The sequence below is a fragment of the Nesoenas mayeri genome (genome assembly GCF_963082525.1).
Source record: "Nesoenas mayeri genome assembly, chromosome: 2".
In the NCBI taxonomy this organism is placed as follows: Eukaryota; Metazoa; Chordata; class Aves; order Columbiformes; family Columbidae; genus Nesoenas; species Nesoenas mayeri.
The window spans coordinates 120,549,789-120,572,655 of NC_137543.1; the positions used below are offsets into that span (position 1 = coordinate 120,549,789).

At 39.6% G+C, this 22,867-nt stretch overlaps 1 protein-coding gene across 1 annotated transcript in view; it reads left to right on the forward strand.

Moving 5' to 3' along the window:
* The window catches only part of OSBPL10 (oxysterol binding protein like 10), a gene marked incomplete at both ends in the record, with an annotated part of 118,601 nt that overhangs the window by 84,148 nt on the left and 11,586 nt on the right, over positions 1 to 22,867 (forward strand). The window contains 2 exons of the mRNA XM_080339904.1: positions 13,668 to 13,814; positions 20,103 to 20,586. Of these exons, the coding sequence (XP_080196030.1) occupies positions 13,668 to 13,814; positions 20,103 to 20,586 (631 nt within the window). The remainder of the gene's footprint in view (positions 1 to 13,667; positions 13,815 to 20,102; positions 20,587 to 22,867) is intronic.

The following is a 22,867-nucleotide window of genomic DNA, read 5'->3' on the forward strand; positions in this document are numbered from 1 at the left end:
GTTAAGAAAATACAAGACTTTGTGGCAGAAGATTATTTTCTTCTGAATTTCGTGGCTATTTTAGCATGTCCTTTCTTGAAATTCAATTATTTTTCATTTTCCCAGATGAGTTTTCTTTTAAGTTTGTGATACAGGACAGCACAAAGTTAGAGCTTGTTATCTTCACTGAAAGAAGTAACCCTGACAGTTTTCTAACTTGTTTGTTTGTTTGTTTGTTTGTATAAGCCTCCAAGTTTTAGTTAATTTCCTTTTTTGGATTTTTTTTTTGCTCTGTCTACCCGAAACATGAGGTGAAGCAGCGATAAGAGCTGTGCTGCACAGAACTATTCTCCATCTAATGTGAGTTGATGTGAAATACTTTTGTGCATCACCTAATGAAAAAGTTTTGGTGTAAGCTATGTTATAATTTCAAGGTATTATATAGGGTTTTCCCCTTAAAGCAGAACAGGACAAGTCTGGTGTGGAATATGCCAGAGTACGCTCTTCAGAGCTGTGGCATGAACTTGGTCTGTGTCCAGTTTGCAGTAAATGGGACTTTGCTTCCTTCATTTACGGGTTTATAATTTTGAAATTCCTTTCAAGAAATGCTGAAACTCATTAGTTGTAAAATGTTGAGTCTCACAGTAAATTCAGTTGTAATAAACTTGGTGCCTAAGTAGAATAAAGGTGTGAATCACTCCCATGTGTGAACTACTGCTCCAGTTCAACTAATTGTCATTTACGTGTCAGAATTCCCCGTCTGAGCTGACAACATGTAGCTGCAGCCCAAATGCTTCCCCTGGCAGGCAGGCACAAATGGGAAACAAGCTGTTCTTATGCAGGACCTGAGAGAGAAGGAATAATTTTCTTTTGATCCAGTAGTTTAGATAAGAATTATTACCAAAAAAGTGCTGTAGCTACATCTGCAATTTAGCTCTCTTCATGTGATTTTTCTGCCTTAAAATCCAATGCTACCTGGTTCTTTCCATCTTGTGGATCTGGTTATCTGCACAGTCTCTCTGCTTTCCTGTCCCTGACTTTCCCTTGCTTGTGTGCATGAGAAACTCTGCTCCATATTGAAGTATCTTTTTAATAGGATTGAAGTTTTAGCTCTGTAGGATTGAGGCTTTAGCTCTGATTATCTAACTGCTAAACCAGGTTTTAATTGTGATAGTGATTGCAAGGGCAGTCAAGTCCGGGTCATTAAAGGTATTTCAGTCCCCTAGATGATCTGAACCTTGATGTTTGCAACTGTAAAAAGTAACTGTGCTATTTACAGGACGTACTGAATGGTTAAATTCTTGATTTTAGAAGATGATGTGGTCTTGTCCAATTTATTCAGGTGATAGTTGCTTTCAAGATCAAGCAGTTTTCTATCTGTGGGTTAGTCATCTTAATATGATGAATCTTCATCCTTTACAGAGGCTGTAATAGCCATTAAAGCTATTACAGAATGTGTTAGAGATGCTAAGAAATAATTTTAAGAGTGCTCCTGCAGTTTTAGAAACCAAGCCAAATACAAGAAATGACTTCTAATTCAGTATTAGCTTTTCTTTATGTATCTGTGTCTCAGCAGTCTTGACCAGGACTGTGAATTGTTTCCTAGTGTAAATTGTTCCTAGTATTTCTTAGTTCCTTTTTGTACTTGACATAAATCTGTGCAATTGATGTTGGGAGATCACCTTAGCCATGAATGTACCAATAAGTGCAGTGATGGAAGGAGAACAGGTCAGACTGGGAAGTTAACATTTACAGTATTACAGAGAGTGTCGTTTCACTGTTTAGTACAAACATGAGAGGATTTCTGAATGTGCTCTGCTTTTTGCCTTCTGCATAATTAAGTGCTTTTTGGGCCGACGAGCACAGTAAATGGCCTGTAATGACTTGGACAGATAAATTAATCTCTAGGCAAAGATGGTACCGGTTAATCCATTCACTAGCAGACCATCTAAAAAATGAAATCTGAGATAATCAATTTAAGGTATGTTTAAGGATAATCAAGGGAAGGTATATTTAAGGATTAAATGTACAATTACACTAAAAGTAGAATTAAATGACCCTAGGCCTGCTACAACAGCATTGACAATGACTTAAGATAATCCAGCTAATTTTGATTTATTTTTTTGCTGTCTTTCTGGAATAGTTACTCTGTCAGCAAACAGTCTTCAGTAAAACTGTTTATGCAAATAATTAATAAAAATTTAGCTCCAGCTGAAGCCATTGCATTTTGTGGAGTCACTCCCACCTCCAAAATGCATGTATTCCAGCTGCTCTTTATATAATGTATTTGAGAATAATATTCTACTTAAAAATATGAAGCTTTAATACAAAATTTGCATGTAAATTGAATGAACATGAGGCTCTGATTCTTGTGGCATTCCATAATTACTACTGAAAGTCAGTGAAAACTAATCATTGGAACATAAAGAACTCAGGTTCCCTTACAGTAAGGCTTAAAAATTGAGTTAAAATGGATCAATTGCTTAGTCTGTTCATTATAAAACCTGTGCCCTCTGCAAAATGAACTCTGAAGCCAATGTTAATTTTATTTCAGGATTGTGTGCTAATTGATTTGTTGTGTGCCAATCGATTTTCTTTGTGCTGTCAGCTTTATTTCTTCGTGTTTTTATAAATGTGGGCTTGGCAATACTGCCCATTAGTAAGCTTACCCATCTCATTAAGACTGTCAATAACTCAGCTAGATTTCAGTAAGTTGGGCTGAAGTCGTCTACAATGAGTATTTGCCTCAGGTTGGAATTGCTTGATCTTGCTTAGTGAAGTATCACTCAGACTGGCTTCAGCTGTTCCATCTGGTCTTGCTAGGGAAAAAACAGTGTTTTCTGCTTGTGGTGATGAACTCTTGTGATTCTTTATTTGAAGTGCCCTAAATATGGAAACACCTGGCATGAAACTATTTAATTATGAAACTTTGTCTCAGAGGAGGAGTTGGAAGGAGAAGATGAAGGAGGCAGGACTCTTCTGCATCATCATGTACAGAGACCACACAGTTGTCTTCACAGCCTGAGATGGACAAGTGCTTCATCAGACTGAGAATGAATCTCAGAAGCTTTTCAAGTCAAGGGTTCTACTGTCCTCAAGCAGATAGCTGTATAAAAGATGAAAATCTTCTAGACTCTATTGGTTTCACATATACATCGGATGTTCTCGTGGTATAATGGTTTCTTTTTCTTTTGAAAGACTTGAGCCTGTTTTGTTTTTTTTTTTTTTTAAATTTAGTGTGTGTCTGCAATGAGATTGTGTGTAGTGGATGGGCCAAGAAATTGCATGAAGAGTCAGAATGATTTAACAAGCATGTTGCCTCGAGCAAAGACTGTTAATACTGCCTCTATTAACATGTCTTTACCATTTCTCTTCTCTCATAAATATGCTGGCATGTGACGTTGCATACAAGAAATAGCACTGCAGGAGCTGGATTTACATATAGATTAGTATTGCAAGACCAGGTTATTGTAAAGGTTAAATTTGTAGTAGTCCATCTTTTTGTGTCCTCTTTGCCTATGCAAATGGTATATTATTGACTAACGTGGTAGGATTTTTCTGCCATATATTCGCTTAGCTAGCATACAAAGCGACATAAAAGAGAACTGCAGCTGGCTGAATGACTTGAGTTCTGTTACTACTGATTTCACAGTTGCTGGGCTTTGCAAGCAGGATCATTACGGAATCACAGAGTACTCCGGGTTGGAAGGGACCTCTGCAGGCCCTGCAGTTCAACTTTGTTCAAAGCAGAGCTCATCAGGTCAGCTTGCTCAGGGTCATGACACCTCCAACAGTGGAGGTCCCACAGCCTCTCTGCACAAACTCGCAGTTTCTCCAGGGATTTTGTCAATGGGAGCAAAGGTTTGTTTGAGTGTGGCGCCTTTTCCTTCTCAGTGTGCTGTGCTGGCTGGTGGGTGACTAAAATCCCTTACCAAAAACCGTTTGTCTTTCCCCTCTCTGTGAGAGTATGAGGCAAGGAATACCCTTTAATACCAGGCGATGTCTAGAGTGTATAACCTCCTGCCATACTTGCCCACATGTTAGTCTCCCTCACCAACCTGCAGCTTAGTGCACTCTTCTGTCTTAAGCTCCCCAAAAGTTAAAAGCATGTGACTTTCAGACCCTTCACGATCTCTGAAGTCCTGCCTGGCCAGTGATGGGCATCTGTCCTGCTGCAGTGTCTGGTTTGTCAGCTTATAAATTATCAATAACTTACTTTGGGTAGCATCAGATGCTGTATTTATAGCCATGTTGCTTCTAAAAATGTTGGTTATTGAAACAAAACTGAGTATCTTTCAGGAAATTTTTCTTCACTAATATCTGTATTACACTAGGAATAGGTTTTGTTAAAAATGTTTATGATGTGATGCTGTATTTTTTGTGGTTTTAAGTTAGCATAAATTTTACTATTGTGATTTATGCTAGCCTTCAAGGTTTTTTGCTTCAATTTAGGACAAGTCCGTGGGGCTTTTCTCTTTGCGGATGTTTTTTTTAGTCTCATGTTGCTCTTCCTTTCTGATGATACCAGCGATGAAAAATATTTATTCCCAGTTCTTACTAAATTTATGCAATGCTGCAAAGCCCTCTTGTGTTTTAGGATTCAGATTAGACAGCGCTGTACTTCAACAGCCCTCTTTTCATGAAAGATACTCACAAAATGCATGGACCAGTGACGGTATTAATAATTTCCTGTGGAGCCGGTGCTTGGGAATTAGCTGCTTTGCAGCACGTTTTCAGAATTGACTGCCTTAGGTTTATGGAAATAAAATTTTGCAAGATTAATTGTCTTATGAAGAAGAAATGAACATCTAGGGAAAACGTTGTCCAACAAACATGATTTGGTGTATAACAGGATTACAGTGGTGTAGGTAACCCAAATGAAGATCTCTGTTTAAAAGGATGTTCAATCACTGATTCTTTATTCTTACAGTCACTTTCATGGTTAGCTTCTAATAATTTTTCTGAAGGCTTGCACAGGCTATATTGTAATGTAAACATAGATGCCCTTTGTTTCATGTTACAGGCATTTTTTCCCTGTTCTTTCAACAACAAGCCAACCTTTTTTCTTCTAAACCTCTTATGTTATCTCATCCTCATCACTGCTGTATTGTTATATTTACACCTAAATATGGTCACAAGTCAGAATTAAACACATCTGCAGTGTAGGAAAAGAAAGGTTTCTGAGCTTGTTCTTTAAGGATGAAAAGAACCTCTGTTCCCAGAGATAATGCTGCAAAACATTAACAAAAAAGCATTAGTGAAGCTCTCAAAATAGTGAATATCCAGATAATGTGCTTGCCTCCAGATGTCTGCCAGATTGGTTTTGTTGGGAAGGAAAAAGATTGCAGACCTATTTGTCACCTAAGCTATAGGCTTTGTGATTATTTTCTTTCCTTGCATCATGTCTATGTTTACGAAGTATTAGTATTAAGATGCATTTCTACTTTGTGTGCTTCACAGTGAAGGAAGGATCACCTAAAGAGAGCTAGGTATTACTTGGTTCAGTAGATTACTCTGTTGTTACATGTGGTAACCAATTAATCTTGTGTGATAGTCAGATTGCTCACATTGCTGCACTTTGATCTTTGTCCCTCGCTTGGAGAGATTTTCTGAACATCCTGTGTGTTTAGCATATTCAATTAAGAAAACCCAAACAACAAACTACAAAATATGTATAAATTATCCATACACAAAACAGTGAGATATTTTAATTGTTGATAAGACCTAGTTTGAAGAATTTTCTCTGGACACCTGAGTTAACAATCAAAATAACAAAATTGGTAAGATTGTAGACAATCTTTCCTGATGCTAGCTTTTTCTACCGTATAACAATGGTGAATGATGTATCCAGGATTACCTAAAAGCTTTGACCCCATTCTCTCACACCCCAAACCCAGATGCAGCAGTTACTTACCTATCCAGATAGATATGCCTGGATTATTTTTCTTGGTACACATAATTTCAGGTAAATAGAAAATCTGCTTGTTATGCTATTTTTCCTTCACCCGCTGGGTGAAGGAGAAAATAACTATATTTCAGATTGGATCTGTATGTAGATGACAGTAGCAAAACCAAAAAGAAGTGATATATTTACTTGCATAGTGGTGAAGTGTTCAAGTTACAGCATGTGCACTTTTGAACTGTAAAATCCTTCTCATTTGATTGTCATCCTCCATTACTTGCTTTGATATTTTAGAAGTTATTTTAACTTTAATTTCAGTTCATCATTGTTATATCTAACCTATAGTGATTGAATGCTAGGAAAAGTGTGATTGTGAGTGTGTGGGGTTTTGGCGGGGGGTGGGTTCCCCTTGAGATAGTAGATTTTTTGTATATTAATACTATGGCAACATTTTTTGCCAGCAAGTAAAGCAAAAGCTACTGATAAATGCAGTAGAGGAGACACATCCTATGAAATATTCAGCGTAAATGAAGAAAATCAGCTGAGCTGAGCCACCTATTTTGCTACTCTTGAGAGACCTTTTAGAGTGTGAAATTGAGGTGTACAGACTGTAATAAGTTTTGCTTTCTAAATTCTCCATTTTAAGCTTCTTTGGTTCTGAGCTTGTTGAGTTTCTTAAAAAAATCAAATCTTGAACTCTGGGGAGCCGTAAGTCTCTTTGAAAGTGACTGGAACTTTGGTGTCCAGGTGCCCACATTACAATGTGTGTATGGGATGTTGGTGCATTTGAGGTTTTATCTTTGATCTACTCTTTGCAATGATCAGTCACTGGGCTGCCAAGAGCAAAGCAGAAATAAGACTAGAGGACGATGGAGGCCAGGGCTCGAGCAATAACCTGAGTTCATTCTACCACTGCTTTTCCAACCTTCTTTTTTTCCCTTCCTCTGCTTACATTGTGCAGCGGTGTGGTGTTGAGAAGAGCATTTTTTATTTTGTTATATTTGAACTGTTCTTGAAGTGCAGAAAGGCTTATATGACATACAGGAGCTTCTTAGATATAAAGAAAAGTGTTGCTACCCTATAGTTAAGCTTAAAGTTGCTAATCTGTAAATGACAATGCATTTGGAAGTTAGAGGAGAAATGCATGGATGATGATGATGATTGAAGTCTTTACCATGGGTTTCATGTAAATGTGCTTGAGGTTTTTTTTGTTTGAAGATTTAGGTTGAAGTAAATGGAAATTTTCTATTTTGTTTTTATTAGTTTCATTTCAATTTTCTATATGGGAATTACTCATCCTTTCACAGCCTACTAATATACTAATCTGTATATAAAATAATTTACTAAGTACCACTTACTAGAAAAACATTTGCGATTCAGATCGCTAGTAATGAGGGACGGGTGCAGTAAGCTTGCTTGTTTTCCCATCAGGCGCACACCACAGCTGGTAGTAAATGCAATTAAATACTTTGAAGGTGTACATCCTGGAAGAAGACAAGTGACACTTGCAAGTTAGTGCAGTTTGTTCGATTCTAATACAGTGATAAGCCCTGCAAGAAGCTGTCAGCTCATTATATATTACTACTTTTGGGGTATTATCACTGTATCTACAAAGAGAATTCTAATTTTGGTATTGAGACTGAAAATCTTATGGGGCCAATTTGTCACATTGGTGTAAATGTGCCAAAATGCTCTGACCTTACAGAGCTATATTTACTCTTACACAAACAGAAAACCTGTTTGCAAGCTCTCAAGTTACACAAGTGCAAGCGTAAATGATGCTTGCAATCCTACATCATTCATGAAGGGAATCTCAACATCAAAGTGAACCCTTTGACTTTTATGTGCACTAGTAGAACTAATTGTAATTAGATGACTGTACAGAAAATATGGCAATCCTTGCCTAGTCTGAAAATGCTGGTTCTGTTTAATGTTGCTTCTCAACAAGCCTTGTAAGTAATTTATTCCATCTTTCTCTCGATGCAGAAATGTTTCATATAGGGTTATTTTTTAGTATTTTTGCAATTTTTTGAATGTAGAAAGACTTAAGGACCACTTCCCTTGGAATATTATTACATGATGTCTTTTTATCTGGATGTTTTAAGTTCCAAATTTTCATCCTCTTCTTCTGACTACAGTCCTTTTTGTACTATGTAAAAGCTTTTTCATGCCTTAATGAAAATTCTTAGAATCCTTAGGTGTAATAATATGAAGAATTGTCTTTTGAGTCCTATACAAGTTGTTAGTGTGTCCCAGTCAGGATACATACGGTCTCTGCTTATTACTGTGATGGAGCAAAGCTGAGCTAAGCAAAGCTGCCTTTGCCTCGGTCTTTACTTGTGACATTAGCCTGCAGGAGTCCAAAGCTGTGATCAGAGGGGAGGTCTGGAGGAAGACTTACCCTTGGTGGAGCAGGACCAGATGACGCAGCACGTAACTCCACGGGACCTGATGGGATGCATCTATGAGCATGCATCTGTCAGTTGGCCAATGTCACTGCAGGGCCACCATCTATTGTCTTTACAGTCCTGATGTTTGGAAGAGGTTTGTGAAGACCAGAAGAGCGCAAATATCACTCCTATCTTCAAGAAGAAATATCTGAAGATGTTCTGGTAATGTCTGGGGAACTGCAAGTTGCTCAGCCTGTCCTTGATCCCTGAGAAGGTGGTGGAGCAAGTAACCATGGAAAGCATTTCCAAACATGTGAAGGACACGAAGGTGGTCAGGAGCAGTCAGTATGGGTTTACAAAGGGGAAATCATGCTTAACCAACATGATAGCCCTCTACACTGATGTGACTAGCTTGGTGCATGTGGGGAGAGCAGTGGGTGTTGTTTGCCTTGACCTCGGTAAGGCCTTTGATCTGTCTCCCCTAAACATCCTCATAGACAAGCTGACAGAGTATGGATTAGATAAGTGGGCCATGAGGTCGATTAAGAACTGTCTGAATGGCCTGGCCCAGAGAACTGTGATCAGTGGTACAACATGCAGTTGGCGGCCTGTCACTAGTGGTGACACCAGGAGTCAATACTGAGGCCAGTACTGTTCAACATCTTTGTTAATGACCTGAACGATGGGTCAGAGTGTACCCTTGGCAAGTTTGTAGATATTAAAAGAACTGGGAGGAGTGGTTGATGAGTCAGAGGGTTGTGCTGCCCTGGAGAGGGACCTTGACAGTCTGTACAGGGAACAATCTCGTCAAGTTCAACAGGGGGAAATGCAGAGTCCTGCATCCAGAGATATCTGGGAAAAAGCCCCTGCACTGGTGCAGTTTGGGGCCCAACTGGCTGGAAACCAGTTCTGCAGAGGAGACCTTGAGGTCCTGGTGGGTGGACAGCAAGCTGACCATGAGCCAGCAATGCACTCTTGTGGCAAAGACGGCCAAGTGGGCTGCTCTAGAAGTGTTGCCAGTGCACTGAGATCCTTCCCCTCTGCTTGGCACAGGTGAGGCCACATCTGTGGTGGTGTGTGCAGGTCTGGGCTCCCCAGTGCAAGAGGGACATGGACTTACTGAAGTGAATCCAGCACAGGTCCACAAAGATGATGGAAGTTCTGGAGCATCCTTCACATGAGGAGAAGCTGAGAGAGCTAGGACTGTTCAGCCTGGAGAAGGCTCAGGAAGATCTTGTGAGCGTGTATAACTACCTGATGGGAAGGAGTGAAGAACAGGAAGCCAGATTCTTCTCAGTAGTGCCCAGTGACAGGACAAGAGGCGATGGGCACGTGAAAGAATTTTTTATTTTCACTTTTTTTTCCTGTGGAGATAGTCAAACACTGGCACGGGTTGCCCAGAGAGGTTGTGCAGTCTCTGTCCTTGGAGATACTGAAAACCTAGCTGGGCACAGTCCTGGGCAACTGATTGTAGATGTCCCTCCTTAAGCAGGGTGTGGGACAAGATGATCTCAAGAGGTCCATTCCAACCTAAATGATACTGTGATTCTGTATATTCCTTTTTCTCCCCTACAACAAATACACAAGATGAGATCGATGTCATGCTTGGTAGTACTGTTGCATAGTATGGTTTGTGAAGTACGTTGGAAAACCAAGCTCTGAGCCCTGTAACTGAACTAATTATCTGAATGTGAATTTGCAGCACAGCAGTTAATTTGAAAAATGAATTTGTGGAAGAGGCTTTGGAAGAACAGAGGCAGGTTTGCCCCTTGACAGAAACATAGCTTTGTACTCCATGATTCTTTCTCCTAAAGACTTTTTGGTTTTTTTTAAATGCAGAATGTTTCCTTCAGAAATAACTACTTTACCTTACAGGTTTCATCTGTTAAAAAAATGAATGAGCTTGTTTTCTCGTGAAGACTCCTAACTAGAACATCCGTTTCATATCCCAGCAGATGACCTCTCTCAATTAATCGATCCCTGTTCTGATGAAGTGACCTGTTTTAAAATAGACCTCTGCCAGTGTGTGTTTTCATGTTTTCTGCCTTTAATCTTTGAAGTGAAATCCCTTCATGGGTTTTCTAGAAATGATCTGTTGTTTTCCAGTCAGATTTTTCTGAAGAATCCTAGTGCTTCAGCCCAGTGTTGGGAACTTATTTTGATTAAAAATGATTTTAAACATAAGCCCCTTTTTGGTTCTTGTTTGTAACCAGTTCAGTATTTGATTCTCAGGGTTAGCACCCAAGCGTAGCTGTGCTGTTCATTCCCAGGCTGAGCTGTGCACAGCTCAATAGCATTTACATTATGCTTTGACCGCATAGGAATGGAGCAAATTGCTGCTTTCCTAGTGCAGCTTTGCAATTATATTCTGGGGGCGGGGGAAAGGGGAGAGGAATGTGTGTCTGATAATTCAGAAAAGCTGCCATTAAAGGATAATCACTCAACATAATCTTTTGCATGCAACTGCATGCTTGTACATCGGTTACTACTGAATTGCATACTATTTTTGTGGAAAGAAAAATAATTAAAAACCTGATTGGGCTTTTATGACACTTGAAATATGTAGTGGTTTTGCATTTTGTGGCTGTATCTCCATACAGTCTTATGTTGTGCTTACATGGTTGGTTTTTTTAAAAGAAAATACGCATTACTTAAGAAAGAAATTTCTGTTTTCTGTGCTCTTAAAAAGTAATTAAGTAATTTCCTAGAACAGCTAATGAGAAGAGAGGAAAATACAGAAAAGACATTGCTTGCGGTAGATGACCGCTGTTCAGTCCCTGTGATATAAACTGCAAACTGCTACTCAAGTTCTTATTTTATGGGAAACGAAGAGAAGATGCAGGCAACTAATGTCATTCTACATGCACTGAAGGTCACTAATATGTTGATCAGCAGGAGAGTTGCAGGATTTTTGGTGCCCTTGCATGTGTTCTTAAAATAGGGGCTAGTTAAGATAATTAAAATTGTAGTCCTTATTGCAGAATGGTCATTAAACATGCGTGATCCTAATGTTACACATTGTACTTATCCTCACTGATGAACAGGAAATCTTTGATTTAAAACAATGCAAACGCTACTTTCCTGAGCACTTAAACTCTTTGTAGGGTTGCTTGCCCTCGTCGTGCAGGTTTTGTAGAGTAGCAATGAGAGGCGGTTCCTGTTTTGTTGGTAACACTTTGAAAGGCGTGGGAAACCTAATTCCTATTTTAGCAGGAAAGAAAGCAGGGTTTCTGTCCCTGGTGCAATCTTGAGGAGAAGAAAATTCTTAATATATGCCTTAATCTGTGAACTCATTGATGTGTAATTTCTTTATTTTATGATGCTGTTAGCAACTAAAGGTTACGCAGCTGTTACGTGTTCATTTGAAAGCTTCTCTAACACTGGTGCACGCTCACCCACGCTCGTGCCCCCTCCCTCCTGCCCCCCAGCTGGCATCCAGCCCACCAGGACATCCTCGGGAAGCGGCAGCATCATTTCCCCTTTGGAGCTGCGTGCCTTTCAGCTCCCTCGTCTCCATGCCGCGTGACTAGAAACGCAAGGAGCAGATTGACATCTGGCACACGCTTTCCAGCTCGTCGGACAGCCAAAAAAAAGAAGAGGGGGTGGGAGTGAGGAGAGGAGGTTCCCTTGCTTTTTTTTTCCTAGCGCTATTAATTCCTGCTGGAGCTTGCTTGCTGTGAGCTCGGTTCATGGCAATAACGAAGCAGCAGCGCTTGTTCGGTAGCTCAGTGCTCTCAATGAGGTCAAGCTGGCTCAAAGGGAAACCTCCTGTGGAAGCATCTCCTGTAAGTTCTGATACTGCTTTTTTCCACGCTCCCTCCAAATGAATCATAGCCTGTACTACTGAGCCAGGCTTCGGACGGATAATTTTGTATGAGGTTGTCAGGTTTTATGTTAATTGGACTTGTCATTAAGGCATCAGATGGATAATAATGCTGTGCATTTTGGGAGGAACGGGCTTATCGTTCTATCCTTTTATTTTCTAAGGGAGCGGGAAGAAGTGTGGTTTTATCCTTTTGAAAAGCTTCAAGCTGTTGAGGTTACAGCTCACCAGATTCTGTTTTATGTAATCTATGTATTCTACTTTCTAAATAAAGTAGTTGTAAAGTGTTTTTTGCATGTCCTTGGATTTCACCAAGTACCTATTCTTTTGGGAATAACTACCTACACATTTATTTAATGAAAAAAAAGAGAGAAAGAGAAAACCCTTTACTCAAATCCAGGATGCATCTGTAGTAACGAAGTTTAAGAAACAGACATTCGCCTTACACAAGGTGCTGTTCACCTGAGGGGTCTCTAATGTGATCATTCAGAAAAATGTCTTTGAAACCTAATTCCGAATATCAGCTGGTTTTAATGAAACTTCTCAAGTGCAAAGGCTTTCACAGTGAGATGAAAAATTTCTCATTTTATATAACAAACTAGCTGTTTTTGGAAAAATACTATTTAGTGTGAAGGAATACTAACTTTTGTAGACAGTGTTGTCTCATTTACAGCATGGAAACCTTGAGGAATAGTGAAATACTGACCTGTAAATTTCTCAGCTACATAACACAACTTTTTTTTTAAGTATAAAAAACTTACTGAATATATATCCAGAAGGCTTGCAGAGTGGTTTCAATGGGCTGAGCAAGATAACTACCACCTGTTTGGATTATTGTTGGTAATATATTGCAAACCCTGAAGGGAAATAAAGTATCACAAATCATTATCCATTTCTGCTCCAAAGTTCCTCTTGAAAGGACATGGCGTGAGACCTCTCTTGATCTTCAGCGACTATGTCTGGAAATTGGGCAGTTTGGGCATAATTGTGCTGTAAAGCAACGTAAAGTTGCAAATGTCATAAAGACTCCCCAAAATCTAATGTCTTTTTTTTTTTTTCTCCCCCAAAAGTGTGTATTGTAATTATTGTCTTCTTATCTTCTTTATTTAATAGTCTTGACTTGCGTAGATATATGACTTGGAGTTGGATAGAGGAAAGGAGAAAAACAGTGTGAAATCAGGTCATGCAACATCCAGATGTGATGTATGAGTTTTTACTGGAGAGATTTACGAAGCAAACTCTTGAAGACTCATTTTCAACTGTGTACTTCTATTTAATAAACAGAAGGCTTGTTACTTTAATATGCTGTGATGTTTTTTCTGGCATCACTGCAATATAAATATTAGAAGATAATGTGTAAATCAGCATCTGATGCTTACCACTCGTGTTCTGAGGATAGGATCAAAATGCTTTATGAACCCACCACTGGATTTTTTTAATTTTGAATTTGTATATTTTCTTGATTTTAACAGAGGCCTTGGTTCCATTGAGACAGCTCCATTTCTAAACATACATGTGGAAAAAAGACATACTGAAACTTTTGTCCAGACAGTGATGTTTCTTTTCGTTTTAGCATTCAGCCTCTGAGTTGATCCGTGTTGAAGATGAAATGACAGATACTGAAGATAGCGAAGAGGAGGATTTAGGAGTCATGGATGATCAGCGCAGTGTAATTCTCCATCTCATCTCTCAGCTCAAACTTGGCATGGACCTTACCAGGGTATGGACACTGTATCTCTTTTATAATTGTTCATTCTTTTTTTCTTCTTCTCATCCTTCTGTGTGTGTGTGTGTGTGTGCACGTGTGTGATTCCTGTGAGCGTATTTTGCCCCTGTGGTCAATGAAGTTTGTGTCTTCATAGAGAACTGGTTCCAGAGGTGCACTGAGTGTTTGAGGAATCACAGTGTCAGTTTTATGGAGATATGTGCTCAGGTTACTGCTTTTGTGGATTGGATTCCAGTTAATTACTTGGCAGCTCCAAAAAATGGTAAAGGAATTCAGGTCTTCAAATTGTCACTGTTCTTGTCTGTGCTAAGCAGCTCACCAGTTTAACCTTCTGTGCGTATTTCTGGTCATGGAACCAGTATTGTTATGAGCTTATCCACACTGATACGATCAGAGAAGTTACGGTGTCTGAGAAATTTCCCTTAAGTCCTTAGAGTTTTAGAAATGAGGTGGGTATTCTGGAAGCAGAGAATGCTTTTTATGAATAGTCCTACATTCCAGTGAAACCTTCTCATGGTGGATTTTTGTAAAGATATGGAATACCCTTTCTTTCCACAAAACTTTTCTATTTAAAAAAAAAAAAGGGCAAATAAAACCTCTGTATTCCACTTCCCACAAATGAGAAGAGCACATTCTGACTCACTCCTTCCACAAATAAAAAAAAGTTTGGCATTACCCTTGTGCAAGAAGTTGCCATGCGGGACATTCTTCTCATGAGCATTTTGATATTCAGAAGAGTTCATCTGCATTCCCTTTGATCTTACATACCAATCAGAATCTATTTTTACTGTTACTTTCTTACAAAATAAGGCTTTCTCAAGATAGTATTTTCTGCTGCTTCTGGCACAATTCATAGTGTTTTAAAATACTTATATTTTTAAGGCTGAGCAATCCCATGATCTTCTGCTAAGTATAGCTGTTGAATAGCTGCACTGAAATTACTGTTCTAAATAGAACAAACGCTGCATCATTTCATTTGTGAATAATTTATACCTGTCACCACTTAGTATGTCTGGGAGTTATGTACAGTTCATTTTTGGTATTGTTTTTCTTACATTCCTCAGCTTTTCGAAGTGCTTTCTTTTTTCTACATTGGTTTGATATGGCTGTCTGTGCTCATAGTGTTTAAACTAGAGTAAGTTTCCTTATCTATCCTTCTTGTGTCTTCGAAACATTTTGTCTTTGGTAATGAACAAGATTTTTCTTCCCTGATTTCCAGTGTCATCTTTGTGTGACAGCAGAGGAGGCAAAACCCCCAAAGACACACAGTTAATGTAAATAAGAGAAATTCATGGAAATAACAGAAGGCTAGACACTTAGAAGTGGGAAGATAAATATATGTGATGACCTGTTTCTTATATAGTGTTCTTAGAGCACAGTTTTTGAGGATAGTGATGAATATTATCAGATCTATAGTGTGGCAAAATATTAGCATGTGTGAATGTGGGTATATAATACCCACAGTCTGAAAAGGGGGACGGGCATATGGCAGAGTTAGATGTATCTCTAGTCTACGTGACGCATGACTACACATATGATGAGTATTAATGAGACGTGCCACATGTGCGCATCACTTTTCTGACCATTTTGAGGATTAAAAAAAAAAAAATTACAAGACAGCTGGCTACTTTTTTTTAATTAACTTTGCTTCCTGACATGAGGCCCTTAGGGCCACAGACGTATGACGATAAAGCTTGGTTTCTTGGCCGCCGCTCTTCTCATTTTTCACTGTTCCTCTGAAAGTCAGATTTCTGATAGCCCTGATGCCAGACGGCTTCTGCTGGAAGTGGCACAGCAGTTTGTACTATCAGAGGGTGTTTTATATGTTTCCATTTCCCTGTTGCCTTATTCCCTCGGCTTGTTTCTCTGGTTCATTTTGTGCGCTCTGGATTGTAACACGATACACACATGAACAAACAGCTTCTCTGAGCCCTTGGTGGCTTTTGGTTCTGGATGCGTAATCATTATCTTCATGTACCATATCAGAGGAAACAGCATTTTTTCCTTTTCCTATGGGGTGTTTGCTTACATTAGTGTTGGCCTTGCCTGCATTGACATCCATGTCCCGCAGTGAAAACAACCACATTTAATGTTGTGGTCATGCTTTGCTTTTCAAATGTGTCGTGCTGCCATGCCTTTTAATGACGAGTTAAACAGTAAAAATATGCTGTGAAGGAAAACATTCGCAATGAAGTATTAAATCTGCATGGGGATTTGCTCTTATGGAACAGGCTGGGCGCTGTGGTAGCCAGATGGATTTCAATAGCTGCTAGAGAAAGTTCCCAGCAGCACAACATAGTGCGAAACTGATGCCTTGGACTGGGGAAGGACTTTAAACCTCATTTGAAATTGAAATTACTGGGGAAAAAAAAAAGTTTCTAAATTGTTTGTTCTTTGGATATTTAAAAAAAAAAAAAAGAAAAATGGCGCAAAAAATCACCGACAGCCTGATAAATGCATTGGAAAGTGGTATCTAGTGCATTGAAATTAATGCTAACATTTGGTACAGATGGGTGATCGCTCCCCCACCTTCCCATACCTTCCCCACACGGTTAATATGTGCTAAAAATAAAGGGCTGCCATTCTGTGTAAAAGGCCTGCCAATAATTCTGCAGAATATCAGCCTGTTGTAAATTAACATTGTAATGTGCTCATGATGTCCTAAGTTTTTAATTTACTTGTCAATATACTTTTATCTTGTAATTTTAAAATACAAGTGGGATGAAAATAGCCTGGTTTTATTCCCACAGTGACACAGATGACACTGGAAAGCTTTGGTACCTCTAAGGGAAGGACATCTCAGCACGGGGTACCTTGGTCAGATTTCTTTAAAAAAGTAGGGAATGATGCTGACACCCATATTTTGCCTCACTGTAAATGGTATGGGGGATAAATATCTCTGTCCATAAGAAGTCATACTCTTACTTTTCTCATTTGCATTCAGATCTAATGAAGTATAGGTGAATTCAAACCTAAGAGGTTATGATAAAGCTTTGAACCTAGGGTCTCTTTTGAACCTCAGTGAAAAGGGAAGAATGGCCATTAAACTGCTTCCTTTTCACATGAAGCCTGAGAGGGAATAAGAACAGAGATTATTCTAACATTTTAGACCGCAATCAGGACATGTTTTACTTCAGACTTCAGCGACTTGGTATTTATTGTAGAGACATTCATTTGTCCATTTGGTTGTCACGCTGGCTTTTTCTCAGATGAAAAAATGAGGCAGTTTTGACTTTTTATGCAATTACAAAAAATAGAAATTGTTGTAGTCAAAAACCAATGTAAAGAATCTAGCTCTTAAGTGTGTTTTTTCTGGACAGTCCATTCTGCTTGGCTGAAGAAGAGTTGAAAACCTCATGCCTTTGGAAGCCAGAGTACTAGCACAAGTGCATGACAGTCCAATGCTGGCAAGCTTCCAGATTTGTTTATTTCTATTTTGCTTATTTCTGCAGAAATCAAGAAAGGGCCAATTAAAAAAAAAAAGGACTGGTGTGATTTTTTTTAAACTCTGTTAGTGTGTGGTGGTGTTGCATATTGAAACTTTCAGGCAATGAGGTTATTTGGTAAAAGGCAATGTCTTCTAGACACATTTCAGAGTTGTGTAAGCTTAAACACTCAAATATTTTTCTTATGTAGTTCTGCCTCCTTTTAAGGAAACAGTTCAATTATTCTATGTTCTGCAGTGCATCCTTTCCTGCCACGATTAAGGATGTGTTTTCCATTTTAGTTGGGCTTTTAAAGCAGGATCATTTGAGCTTGAATTCAAGCTTTATTCAGATTTTTAAATGGTTTTTGAAGCCAAATGATAAGTGTCCAGTTGTTGGTAGCATCTCATTTTATGGCTATCTTGGCATTGCTGTATTACGCACATAGGTGCAAAGCACACAGCTGGTACTTGAGTGAGTAGATGCAAGGGCTAGATGACCCGGTCAACAGGATGAAACCACAGCAGTCTTAATGTTGTACCATAAAATCTGCATCATCTTAAGTATGGTCCATACTTTTCTTTCCTTCTCTCTTTTATTTGTGCTAATAAAAGTCACTGGTTTTAGAAATAGCCGCTCTTACTCAAATTAGTTCCTCTGCCCTTTCAAGTCTGCCCAGTGGACTTGTGATAGTCACTGCTAGAATTTTGACACACAGGTGATGGGTTTTTTTTTCTATGTTTTGCCATCAGTTTTCCCCTTGATATCCTGGTCTTCGAGTGTACAATTTATATTAAAATGAGATCCTGTGTTGAATTCCTGAATCGCATTTTTTGTAAGATTATATTGAGTAATGAATATTTGCTCAGAGTAAGAATGTTGCAAGTAAGATGGAGTTGTTTAAGGAGCTAAAAATACCATAAGAAAATATATTGCCTTCCCGCTTTGCCTTCCAAAGTTTTATATTTAAAATGGATCTCCTCAGCCCCTCGCTGTCACACCACCATGGCACTGTAGGCTGCCTGTGGCACTCAGTAGGTTGCCAGACAGTGTAAAATTAAGGTCCTGCATATTTTGCTTGATTTATGTCGAAACCTGTGTACACTTTTAGTCTATAAAGGCTGTGTGTAAATATACAGAATGAGAGAGTGAATGAGCATGTATGTTACCAAACAGAGCAGCGATCTCTTTTTTTGCTGTTTTGGTATGTTGACTTGCTGTGTAGGTATTAAGACTGTGTTTGAGCTGTTGTGACTGTGATTCTTTTCTTGTTTACAAGTTTTCTTTGAAAATAACTAAATGATGAATACAAGTTTGACAGCTTCTGTTTCATGACCTGTGGGAGCCAGAAGGACTAAACCGTGCTTTAGTCCCACTTGGAATAACAAGCTGGGGTGGCAGGGGAGAAAGCAAATGTGTTTCTGTTTGAAGGGTGGCTTCTTGCCTGCTGTAAAAAACCCTGGCTTTTGAAGGGGAGAATTAAAGAGAAAAGTATAAGAATTGTGTTAATGGAGGACAGCTGTTGGTCTGCGTCCGGCAGGATTGAGCCACTTTGATTCTAGACAGATTTCTATGTACCAGGAATTCTGTGTTGGTCGCACAGGAGGGACCTCTGAGCTCCCCTGGGATGGTCCTATCCAGGGTGTGGAGGGTGAGGGAGAAGGAATGGAGCGGAAAAATCATTTTATATCCCATTGCCCATGTCTGTCTTGCATTGTGCTCTAGGGTGTTTTCTTTAGAAAACTTTCAACTAAATGTTATTCCCAAGTGGGTGGCTTTGGCAACATCTGTGTTGCCAGATGAGCCACTTGGGATTGCATCCGAATCGCTGGGGGCCGGCTCCCTCTGGTGCAGGCTGCCTACTGCTCAGTCCCAGATTTTTTCTAGGCCCCCCGAGACATCTCTACTCCCAGGACATTAGTGTAATGATTTGTGCAGTTTTTGTTTGTTTCAGCTTGTCTGAAATCAGGTGAAGGCGTGCAGGGGCCCACCACAGTAGCGTGGTACAATGTCTAACTGAGGAGACATGCTGCGTGCCTGGGGGTGACAGGGTAGCGTGGAGGTAGCAAGGGATTTGACGTGGGAGGTGAGAGGGGGCATGACACACATGATGACAATGTCGGGCAGAGGGAGTCAAACTGAGAATGTTTCCTTGCCTGTAGCCTCTTGGGAAAGGTCCTTGGCATAATTTTACCCATGGAAACACACCCAAGATTTGATTGTGATTTGATCTAGTTGGCTTGGTCTGTTAGAGGCTGGAAAGGACCTAATATGTATGCGGTGGGTGGTCAAGGGCCCAGGAGTGAAAGTGGTAGCCCAGGTGTTTGGCAGAATGGGTAGATGTACCTCTGACACTCTCCGCCACTTACGGGATGGTGGTGTGTATGTTTATATAAAATATTCATCTTCTAGTGATTTGAAAGGGTGTGTCCCTCTCTTTGTTGGAGGGTTATGATCCATTTGGTTTGTTGATGTTTGATGTAAATTAATTTCCATCAAAGTATGTTTTTATGTCCTATAAGCAAGAAGAACAATGGTTGGTTTGTTTGTTAACCGAGAGGAAAAGGCAGCTCTCCACATGAGCAGAACAGACCGTCCCTGTTGCATGAGCCGCTGTTGAGAATCATAATGAAACGGGCAGCAGCCTGCGTGGCTGTCAGTGAGCGAAGGAAAAAGCCCCGGCCTTATTTACACTGCAAAGAAAATGAAATTGCTGTGGCAGGGAGGAGGAAAATAACACTGTCCGGAAACTTGGCAGGGCCAGAATTACAGCTGTCTTAACTGTTCTCTCCCCCTTCCCCCCGCGGTAGTATGATCATGGGGAAATCATATCTGCCTTTGTCTGCTTTGCATACAGGTAGTGCTTCCAACATTTATTTTGGAGAAAAGATCCCTGCTGGAGATGTATGCAAATTTCATGGCCCATCCAGACCTGTTTTTGTCAATTGCAGCTGGAGCCACTCCCGAGGACAGAATTATCTGCTTTGTGGAGTATTATCTAACAGCTTTTCACGAAGGCCGAAAGGGAGCGGTTGCCAAGAAGCCCTATAACCCTATAATTGGTGAAACGTTTCATTGCTCGTGGGACGTGCCTAAAGATAAAGTGAAAGCGTTCAGAACTAATGGTGCCTCCGCCGTTTCTAAGGACTCGAGCAAGGAGTGTGGCCAGGACCAGTCCACGTGCTACAAGCTGAGGTTTGTAGCTGAACAAGTGTCACATCATCCACCGGTATCCTGCTTTTACTGTGAGTGCAAAGAGAAGAAAATGTGTGTGAACGCTCATGTATGGACCAAAAGCAAGTTTATGGGCATGTCGATAGGTGTTTCAATGGTAGGTGAAGGTAAGAAATGTGCTTTTATTTTGGTTTTTTGAGCTAATGTTGTGGATGTCAACACTACAGAATTCCAGCTGGTTTTTTTGCATGCTCTGCCTCTGACCTGTCGTTTGAACCTTGTGGCTATTTGTTTTTGTGAAGTTTGGAATTAAAACTTCATATAACATTTCTCTGCCCGGACAGAATGAAACACACTTCACTTATATAAATGTATACTTTTATTTATGCGAGGCTGTTAATTATATCTGAAGTACAGACATATATTGAATTGCAGTAGCAAATGGCTGCTGACAGCATATTCTGTAGGAACATTTTTATTTGTCTTGCTCACTTTTTGAAGTAATACGCGATTCGGTGTGGGACAATTCCACAACTGGAGCAAAGCAATAGAAAAAACCACATTTTTACTAAAGCCTAACATTCTTTTTTCATAGTTTCTGCAAAGAATCACAGTTTCTCTAGTGTTTACAAAGTTAGTGTGCTATCTCAAGCTTTATAGCAAGTTGTAGTCAAGATGGAAATTGTGATTTGCTGTATCATACATATATGGTCTGCTTTGTGATAAGCCATTGCTCAACATGAATTCAGAAATACAAGGAGTGATAACAGATTCCAAATGGATTATCTCAACTGATAAACACACCTGTACCAGTGTTGTTAGTGACTGCTAATGTACTGATTTAAAGTTTCTAAGCAATTTAGTGAGTTGCTTTTGCCATTTGAGGGTAATTTCCTGTGTATGGTTTTTGTCTTAACTGGTTTTTAGACTGTAGTCTCAGAAGCACCAGGGCAACTTAGAGTAAATGTTGCTTTTTGTCATCATTATGTTAAGTACTATGATATTAAAGGTAGTAAAAAAGTAGAGTAGGAAATGTAGTGATTTGGTTTTGCTTATTAATAACAACAAAACAATTATGGTGATAACATACAGATATGTTCTGCTATTTCTGCTACCTAGAGCTAAAGAAAAACTCGAACAGTAGAAAGGGCTACAGGAGCTTCTTTCCTGACAGCAATTTCCTTCCTTACTGGTGGATTTGATATTGTTGTGATAGTTGAAGTCTGTAACAGCACTGGTCTTTCCTTCTTCCTATGATTTAGTTGTTTTGCTTTTAATGTGGATTTGAGGGAAGTTGAGAAAGGAGCATCAGAAGGGAAGTTTGTCCTTCTGTCTGTCTCCTGACTATACTCCTGCCAGCCTGAGTCATGGGTTTCACTTGCTGCATTTTTTTCTGGTACATCTAAGTTTCTAGTACTGTTTTTTCTCAGTGAAGGGAGCTATTTAATGGAAATAAAATTAAACACAAAGTCACTATGAATATGTAGGAGTAGGGAAATTTCTTTTTCTTGCTGCTAGCGCACACGGTTCCCTGGGATTGGGGGTGTCTACTGTGGCAATTATTCAAGACTTCAAAGTCCTGATGTGTCCCAGTTTTGAGAGAGAAAGGGTCTAGGAATTAACCACTTCCCTACCCCAAGGGTTGTCTAATTTGTATTGGTGAGAATTAAGTTTTCCCCTACCCCTCCCTTGTTTTTTTCATCATCTTGTAGATATTCCAGTAGTGGATACAGGCTTTGAGGAACAGCAGTGATGAACTCTTACTGCAAGGTTTGCTGCTGTCTTTGTGATGGCCATTTGGGAAAGAAGTTTGGGTTTACTGATTTATGGTTATAATTCATGGTTTTTGCCCATGCAAGCAGTGCAGAAACACGCAGCTTCATGGTGACAGCATTTCTGGGAAGTGACAGAGAAACTCCAGCGCAGCCCAAGCATTTCTATTGTGTGTTGAGGACTGGCAATAGGCTGCAAGAAGCTGCACCACTGAAGCTTCTCTGTCATCTGGAGACAGCCAGCCTAGACCTGACAGCCTCAGCTTAAAATGTTTGCTTTGCAAAGCTCCTTCTTCACTCAAAACTACACTTTCTTCCAATGTTGAAAATTCGTTTTAGTCCCAGGGAAGTCCTCCTAATTACATTGGTGTGTAGATTTGTCAAGCTGTGCAAAAATCAGAATCTGGCGCATACGTTTCTTCCCCGTGTGCTGCGTAAGTATAAATTCTGTATTAGATTGAGGTCAGCGTCAGTACTGGGTAATAGATTGCTGAACCAAGAAAAAGTAACCCCTGGAATTACAATATGGAAAAGCTATGTCTGTATTTACACATCTTGTAATGCAGAGCCAAATAATTTTTTAATGTGAAATAGCATTTGGAGAATTTTCTTCATGTTTAAAGACATTTTATGCACTGCAGTGTTTCGACAGGGGTGAGTTAGTCTAGCGAAGGGC